The sequence below is a fragment of the Bacillus rossius genome (genome assembly GCF_032445375.1).
Source record: "Bacillus rossius redtenbacheri isolate Brsri chromosome 4 unlocalized genomic scaffold, Brsri_v3 Brsri_v3_scf4_2, whole genome shotgun sequence".
NCBI classification, from domain to species: Eukaryota; Metazoa; Arthropoda; class Insecta; order Phasmatodea; family Bacillidae; genus Bacillus; species Bacillus rossius.
In genome coordinates, this window is record NW_026962011.1 from 45,149,665 (window position 1) to 45,159,357 (window position 9,693).

General features: G+C 34.6%; 1 protein-coding gene across 4 annotated transcripts in view; it reads left to right on the forward strand.

The window, feature by feature from the left end:
• LOC134542076 (dachshund homolog 1-like) overlaps nucleotides 1–4,005 on the forward strand; it is a 544,392-nt gene extending 540,387 nt beyond the window's left edge. For all 4 annotated transcript variants that reach the window (XM_063385989.1, XM_063385986.1, XM_063385985.1 and 1 more), the window contains one exon: nucleotides 1,351–4,005. In XM_063385989.1, coding sequence (XP_063242059.1) covers nucleotides 1,351–1,403 — 53 coding nt within the window. In that variant the 3' untranslated portion in view covers nucleotides 1,404–4,005. The remainder of the gene's footprint in view (nucleotides 1–1,350) is intronic.
• Nucleotides 4,006–9,693: the final 5,688 nt, after the last annotated feature.

Below are 9,693 nucleotides of genomic sequence, written 5' to 3' on the forward strand. Positions count from 1 at the left end.
ATCTCGTGAATGGAAGTCGCATGGAATGTAGATGTGTAACCACGGTGCTGCCATCTGTGGCGGATGGGTTTTATCGGAGCCGTTTTAAAGTTTTAACTTTTGCTCTGCAAATATAATGATTTGATAGTAAGATGTAACTGTTCCGGTGGCGAATTCTAGCGGCGGTTGCGGAAACTACATGTGAAGCCGAGAAATGAAGTTAAAGAAACAAATTTTCGTCATTTTGGTCACGTTCGGCATTATTTTATAGAATTATACGATAAAATTCGAGTCCGAGTTCCGTGTTATAAGTTTATTTGCAACGTTCAGCACATTAAATTGCTGTTTACCGAGGTTAGATGTTGACACATCGCTGACGAGCACTGAAAGAATAACTCACATTCTTTTTTTTTTATTATTTTTTTTTTAGCTTTGCACGTGCCTCCAAGTAATCATTCATTCTTATCATTTGCAAGGATGTAAAACTGCAGGTCAAAAATTAGCCAACATATCCAAATTATCTATCGAAGAGATATTAATTAGCTTCAGACTTCTGGTATGACTTAAAACTTTATGTGCAAAAATTTGGTGAACAAGTGGTTTTGGGCCGGATATAATTTTGAGAGTTACTCTACATTACTCCGTGACATGAAGAAACGATAGCTTGTAATACATATGTGGGTAGAACTGACAAATTGCTAGTTTATTTACTGTAGTTAACATAATAAAATGAAGATTTTTCATGTGTCTTTATTAATGTGCAGGGCTATAAATGTCTTCAAATATTCTGTGTTTCATGTCTTCCATGTTTTAGCAGTATTTTTATTGAATTTATAATTACTTAAATATTTAGAACCAAGTTTCCTTCTAATAATTTTTTTAAGTTCCCTTGAAAATTAGTTTTTTTCTTGAAAAATTAGATTGGTCATTATTAGAGACCTGTAAAATTCGCGGATTCATTTCGCGATAGGATAGAGTCCAAATACTTTTGACATTATTTTGCTTCAGTGATTGGGCCACAGTTTATCTGAAGGACTCTGGGCCAATAAAAAATCTTCAATAGAAGAATTAGCGAATCACGATCATTCCAGTCAACAGTTGTTACGAGTTGGTAACCAATCAGCAGATGTAATTTGCACGAGTGCATAGAGGATCATGGAGTCTATCCTTTAAGGATTTGAAATCGCGAATTTTACAGGTCTCTAGTCATTAGATATGTGTTAGCGTATTTAATCAATTTACTTTTGAAATCTGATTATATGTATATTAACAATGATTAATTATTTTTGTGCAATAACAAAGCTGTGGTAGATTGCAATGACCATGCGGGAACTAGTTTCGCTGACGGGCGGGTGTGCCGTCGTGTTGCAGAGTCCCGAGCCGGCTACTACAAGAACTCTGTGCTCTTCACCAGCGCCACCTAGTCGAGTGGTCACGTGATCTGCGGCCTGCGCGCCGGAGATGCGCAGCAGCACCACGCGCCGGCCCAACCGATCTCATTTCGACAGGCGTAGCTCTTGTCCTCGTGGGCCGAGGCGGCTGCGCTCCGGGGCGAAAACACAAAACAAACGAACCAAAAACAACTGTTCTTCGAACCGAGAGAACGAAAATCGAGCGTATTGTTTTAAACACCGTCCCGCTTTATGGACATCGCATTTTTTTTTCTCTCTCTCTTTCTCTCTTTTTCGCAAAAACGAGCATTTGCCACTCCTCCAGGAAATGCAGGAATTTCTTCGAAGCGAGTTACGCAAGAAAATAACGATGAAGTGTAAAAATAAATGTTGATGATAACACGCATGTTCTTTTGTATTAATGTGTATAGTTTTGTTCTCCGTGTTCGGAACACCCATCAGTGTTCGTTTCAAGCGCCGAAGCTAAAGAGAAGACTTCGTCAGTGCTTGAAGCAGTTGTATAAGATATTTATTAAGAGAGATGGAAACGAAAACGTCCCTGTGGAATGTTTTTAAGTACTTTGGCACACGACGCAAAAAGACGAAAGAGTTTCGGCGTAGTGCTAGTGTATTGAGTGTTTTATCTGTGGAACTGTCAGCACCGTGAAATAATTTAGAAAAGAAGCAGTATCTGTAGAAACTTTACACTATTATTAAGGTTTAAAATGATTATTGATAACGTTTAAATCTTCATCAAGCTGTAGGAAAGGTTGTTGCATATGAATATATTATATGGTTAATTGGACTAATTATGTTGTTTCTTTGGATGGAGAAAGTGTTGATGGTTCCCGACTCACCGGTGTTTACAAAACTTCGCTTGCGGAGTTTGAATCAAATTCGAGGACGGTTTTGTGAAGTAACAGAAGGAGATGATTTTCGGTCCGTCAGAAACGAGCTACATATCCGATGACTTGTAGTGCTGATTTAAATTCAGTTTTATGAGATGTCCTACCAATGGACACTTTCATAACTGCTTAGCGGAGGAAATGTGACGACCGTATATGCTGAGGCATGTGTAGAATTTTGTGCGCACCCCGAAGCGACGTGTGAAATACAGACATGTCGGCATTCCGTTGGCGTTTCTTCCGAAACGACAGATGCATCTGAAACGTAACATCTCAAAAATTTTCTCTCATGGCTGGCGACATATTTCTTCTTTTAGAAGATTTGTGGCGGATTCGGGAGATTCTGAATCAGTGACGTGCATGGTTATTGTATCAAATTTGGGAAGAACAGTTTAAACCCAGAACTGAAACAATTGTGTGTCTGAACTTCTGAAAGGGGTACTTGCAAAAAAGACAGTTCTTTCAAGGGTCGTTAAATGTGTGGTCTCCACAAAGATATCATGTTGTGAGGAAATATTAGATGAACTTATTTGTCCTCTCACTATAGCAGTTTCGTAGTTCTTATACAGATACACATTTTCTCAGTAAACACTAAGCGAAATATCAAATAAAAAGATTAACTTTTAACGTGTTTTAGAGTTTGATAAGGAAACCCCTGTCGCAAATCCAGTATAGCTATTTCAAATTCCATTAGCAGTGTTTGAACCTTCCATACGTGAGAATGCGAAGTTTGTTGAAACAGTGCTGTGTTTGTATACGTTAATAATTATTTCAGAGACTACAGCACTGAGTTCATTTCTTTCCGACAGCGAGATTTTGTGAGAAATGAAAGTGTAAGTTATTTCTAACAATGCAATTTTAATATTTGAAGGTCCTATGATTTTGTTCGGCTGATGTATTACGTTTTTAATATCTATGCTAATTTAAGTGTATAGTTTTATTGGTATTCAAATTCTAAATTGTAAACTTTTTAGAAATTTTGTTGTTAAGAATCGATGTAAGCTATGACATGCTTATGCACATGTTGAAATGACTAAGAATATGTGAAGGTTTTTTATCTTGAAAATTTAAGGGGAATACATGCTAACGAGTTTTTCATGTATGAACTATTTATAAAAAGAATGTTAAAATTTTTAACACTGAACAATGTGTAATTTGTGTTTAATAAATGTAAACAAATTGTGATGCTAATACGTATTGCATGTGTGCTATTACAGTATAATTGCTCTTGTTATTATAATTATTTATTGCAAAGTATAACAACCCTTTCCTTAACATGTCTGTTAAAGTACACGTGTAGTCAAGTTCTCATTCAATTTGTTGGAGATATGTGAACGAAGGTTAATCGTCTTCGCAGTGTATATAGTAGTGTAGCTAGACGATTATTTCTTAATGGGAGCTTTTCTTAATCATTGCTCCATTTTTGTTTTAACTCCACTTGCTTGGTAGATATATATGTAGATTTTTGCAAGTTTGGATGTCGAAGGCACATCGTGCCAAATATCACAGCGAGAAAACAACCAAAATGTAACTTTGTGCCATCTTTTGTAGTCCTTCGTTCACAAATCTTGGAAAGATTTTTCTGACAGTGTTATTTAATAATGAAACTAAACATTCAAAATACAAAAAAAATGACCGGTATTTTTTTGTAACTGTATATTTGTGTGTGCCTTGTATAGTAGAGAGAATACAAAAAATAATACTAATTAAAATCTCCAAAAATACAGGCATGTGTTGTGGAGTTTATTCATACCTATTTCCCCATATAATCTGGCTTACTGGAGCACTGTTAGTAGCCAATGTCTTCAGTAAACTGTAGAACAGCTAAATACATATTTAACACTTTTCATGCAAAGATAGTAGTTACTTTTAAACTTTAAGGTCTAAAATTAATTTCAAAACCATTTCGTACGAAGTACTCATTTACTGCAATTACTATACTGTTGAATTTCACGCGATAGTTTTCGAGATTAGTTGAAAGTTAAAATACTTTAGCATCGTCTGTGTTTCGTGATTGGGTGAACTTCTTTCAGTTATATGTATACTGTCAGTACACTAATCACATTAATTCAGTGTATAAGAATAAGTGTCCCGAGTGGCATGGTCAAATAAGTCAACTGCTTAGCTCGCAAACTGCCGTGAATAACGTGTAATAAAACGTTTGTGTAGGTATACATTGGTGCAGTCTAATAGGTCCTCAGATTTTTTCACGAAAAATGCCTGCCCCTATAATAAGCCATTCAAGTGTGATTCATGGTAATCTTTAAAGTAAAATAAACTGTCGATATGTGTGAAAGATACGTATACTTCTCTTTAACTTATTAAAAAATACAGTTAGTTAGGCCAACACAAACATGGAAGGTATTTTTGTTGCCATAATAAATTATGTGATTGTTAAATTGTGCAATTTAATTAACAAGGCACAATATTTTCTTGGTTTCTTAATCAGCCATAAGAAATTAATGTTTTAAAGGAGCTGTCCAAAAATCTTGAACCAAAGTAAATTATATTGTAAGATTGTTTAGTTATTTTCGAGGTGATTGGTGGGCCAAAATTCTGCTACAGATAAACAAAAACAAAGTAAAAAATAACATATACATGATAATTAAGGAGTATTTACAGCTACTAACTAGATGTATGCCTTACATTATTTTGAGAAATAATGCTATTGAATGTGGGTCCTGTTTCCTATTCCCAATATTAACAATTTTATTCAAACTTCAGAAAAAATAACTAATAAAATAGTAATCCATTCAGAGGTAAATACTGTAATGTATAATCATACCTAGGGACCGGAAAAATTTGCGGGTTTAATGACCTCTCGGATAAACTTTATAGTTCTACGTACACTCGGTCAAATGTCGCCCTCTCATTGGCTGCTGCCTTGTGAAGGTTTCCCAATGTAGCGGCCTGTGATTCGACACAGCTTCGGTTGATTGTTTCTCACTGGCCAAGAGTCATCCAGGTGGGTTGTGAGCCAATAGCAGAGGCAGCACTGAGGTATAACTATTTGAAATTCAGGCTGTCGTGAAATGAATCCGCGAATTTTTTCCGCTCTCTAATCATACCTTATTTATATTACATGTAGTTGATCATAACAATTGTACGTTCTTTAAATGAGTCATGCATTGGGGAATTTTGATTTAATACAATTTCTTGGACATACGCCATTTAAGTTTTGCACTGTTTGTCATGAAAAAATTTAAACGCAAATTTATAACTAAAAAAGAAAATATTAACTCACAGAGAACAAGTCTATATCAGCTATGTCAAGCAGGTAACCCAAACTATGTGCCTAAACAGGTATTATAGACAACACACTCAAACTTAAATATCGAACCGCAGAATAATTCCGTGGAAGCAATTTATAACAGCACAGACGAACTCAGCGGGCTAATAATGAGAAGACCGTTTCAACAATAACAGTAAATGCAAGCAGACAACAAAACCTGGACCACGTAGCAAATATACGAACTCAACGATGAAGAAAGCAGGTATTATGGAAAACACGACAAAAACACAGCCGAACACGGTAGGTTTCGTATGACAAAACAGTTGTGACGTTTCCGCAACTGGCATCTGATCTGTTCCCTTCATCAGGCACAAACAGACTGGTTAGCCCCATCGTTTACTATTAGCTTTTATATCTCCCACCCTTCCACCCCCCCCCCCCCCGCTTTTCGCTTCAAATCTTACAAGTATTTTCATAGCTATTAAAAATTCATAATCACAAATTTTCAAGACAATGTGTATGGGGTTAGGAATCTGTATGGAATTGTAAATACGTATGACGCAAGGAAAAATTATTTTATACTTTTTAGTACGTTGTAAAGTGGTGGATTAATTTTTTATTCATATAATTTTTTTTGTTCTTTGCGTGCATTGTCACCATTTCTGAACTATGTTTAAAGTATTTAGTTCTGATTCATTGGGGAGTTAGTTCATAATCGATTGCAATTGTACCTAACAGAACAACAGACAGGCAAAAATGCGAGTTAACAAAAATCTGGCAAAAGAAAAGGAGCTTTAGATTTACGTATTACTGTTATTATTAGAGACCTGTAAAATTCGCGGATTCATTTCGCGATAGGCTAGAGTCCAAATACTTTTGACATTATTTTGCTTCAGTGATTGGGCCACAGTTTATCTGAAGGACTCTAGACCAATGAAAAATCTTTAACAGAAGAATTAGCGAATCACCATCATTCCAGTCAACAGGTGTTACGAGTCGGTAACCAATCAGCAGATGTTATTTGCACGAGTGCATAGAGGATCATGGAGTCTATCCTTTAGGGATTTGATATCGCGAATTTTACAGGTCTCTAGTTATTAGTGTAACTGCACTTGGCAGTGTCCTACGACATCACTATGGAACCACGGTTATTTGGGAGAGAATCAAAGTTTCGAACTTCTGCCCCAGGAGACTTAAATTCATTTACGTCGATTCAGCAGAGTCCCGCAACATTCACGTTATTTATTTTTGGAAAGAGGCTGGAATGCATTACTGGAATTGCGATCTCATTGGACCATAAGTGCAATGTAATAAAAAAGAGTTTTGTATTTTCACGAGGATATTCCTTAGAAACTCAATTGCCTACGATATCGCATGTAAAAGAGCAAGACAGAGCTTTGTACCATTTGCAATTTTACAAAGCTCTACCTTTGCAGTTTTATCGTTGGAAAATGAGATTTTAAGGATATTCCTAATAAAAAAAATTTTACTGTGTAATTTCGACGCGTTATAAATAACACTGTAAAATATATTTTGTACTTTTGACTGGTAAAATCCATGGAAACTCATTTGCCAATGATATCACTTGTAAAAATGCAAGGCAACTTTGTCAAATTGTCAAAGGTACAAAGCTCTTGACTTGCAATTTTACAAGATATATCGTTGGCAACTGAGTTTCCAAGGACTATCCGTGTAAAAGTACAAAAAAAAAACGTACAGTGCAAGAAACCAGTAACTGCATTACCAAATTTAAATAACCACTTTCAATCAAGCATGGAATGTTAAAAGGAGGCAGCAACGTGCAACTTTAAATATATACATATAGTTATATAATATGTACGCATACTCATATACATAATTACATTAGGTCCCTTGCAGATTTGATTAGAAATACATTTTTGGCACTATCCCGACAGACTTGTACCTATAGGAAATCGGTTGTGGTCGGCCTTTGGTAAGGGCCATTCACATGATTTCGTATTTATTGAATTCAATCCATTGAAGAAATTGATTAACTATTGATACACGTGAATGCTCTTCAAAGGTTGGAACACTTTAAAATTAAAACAGATTTTACTAAAAGGCCATTCACAAGCTTGAAGAAATTGCACCTGTTTCGGTTAATATATTGTATTAAATAAACAAAAACATTTCTTGGAGAAGTATGTGTATTTAAAATTATTATTGTCATAGACATATAACTTAGACCTCAGCGTTGGCAGCTTTAAAACATATTCAAAAAACTATAAATATTTTACATTAAATAATGTTTTCGTCCTCATCAAGCCATATTATTTTAATGCATTGAGACTTTTAAATACATTCTCAAAACTACTGCCAACGTGCCGAAGTTTACCTGAACCATATTCAAGTTTAATTTGGTTCGTTGTCATTACGTGTTTCTAATAAAGGTTGTCCATCAAAGAATGTCTCATTTTCAAAGCTATATTAAAAAAATTTAATTTAAATTACTTACAACAAATCATACATCAGATTTGAAGTTCAACTAACCTATTTTCACTTACAAATGTCCAGTTTGTGCATCTTTAGTTATACGACACACATCCAATCTAAAGTCAACTCTTTCCACACTTTGGTTAACACATCCGGAGTAATGGAAGCAATAAAAAGCTTTTTTTTTTAAATTCTGTGGCTCAACTCTGGCAAATCATTAGGTAGCGCTGGAACGTAGATACAATCTTTTATAAAGCCTCAAAGTAAAAAAAAATCACTTGGCGTTATGTCAGGTGAACGTGGAGGCTACCGAAAAAAAGCTCTGTCGCCTCGGCCATTGCGACCAATTCAAAGGTCAGGGACTTCGACGTTCAACCACTCTTGTACAAAGAGATTACAATGGGGAGGGTTGAAATTACAGATTAACTCTTAGAAAATTGCAGAACACAAAACGCTTTTACGCTCAGGAGTCGCCATTTTGCGTAGGTGGCGCTGCCAGCGAGAAAAAATGAAGCAAAACTCGCGCATGCGCTTATCTAAAACTGTTTGAGTTACTCTTTGATCGTGACATTGAACCAAAAATCGACAATGCTGACAGTTGATACTATTCAAATTTATAACTGGGAATTTTTTTTATGAAAAAACCGTATATGTCTAAGATATATTTAATTATCTATGGACCAGCTTCATAAACTTGCGTTTAAAATTCAAGCCTTGCATTGCCAAGGCTGAAATTTTAGTTTATTGATTGTAAAAGACGTATGAGAATACAGAGGTATATTGAACTGAAAATAAAGGCATTATTTCAACTCATAAAACAAAACAAAACAAAATTAACTAAGTGTTATCAAAGCAGTTTCTATAATATTTAAATTTTGATACAAAATAACCTGTCAATAGTGATTTTTAAAATTTATTTTAAAGTACAATGCTCTTCGTAGTAATACCTATATCAATATCGACTAATAAAAAGCAAAAAAACATGGAATAAAAAGTTAAATTATAAAAATAAATTAATATTAAAGAAAAATACAAAAACAGTGATTTTTTTCCAATAACAACTATAAATATAATTAAAGCATAACTGGTAATTGATTTAAAAATACAGCTATAAATAACTTTAAAAATTCTTTAAAAAGCGTCAATTGTTTGTCATTTATTTGGTATTATATCGGATTATAAGAGGTTAAAGTGCAGCAAAAATATTTGTGTTTTGTTCCGTTTAATAAAACAATTACCATTTAATATTGAAATTATATTCATTTAACACTACAATAGCCAGGATATGTGTTTATAAATTGCCCAATAAAATACTTTGAGTTAAAAATTCCACTTAGTTAATACATATGCAGATCCATAAGTGTAACAAATTTTGTATGTTGAGAACAATAGTAGATTGGGTTCATGAATATGCGTCATGATTTATAATACGTTCTGACCCTACGTGTGAATTTAAGTATACAATTAATTAAACTTCGTGTATTCTTTGATGACAGCAAGCGTTCTTCAGTTTCGAATCGGGCATTGTCTTCAAAAAATTATTACATTTCCCTCTCACTCGCGGAGACGTTTGAACGTAACTTTATTATTCAATTTAAAAAAACGAGCACATCATATATTAACCGGCTCAAACTAAAATCACATATTTTGGAGCTCCGTTTTACATGTTTTCAGTGTAATTTAACCACGTGCCATAATAGCATTGTTATGAGCCTTGTAATCTATAGGCGTG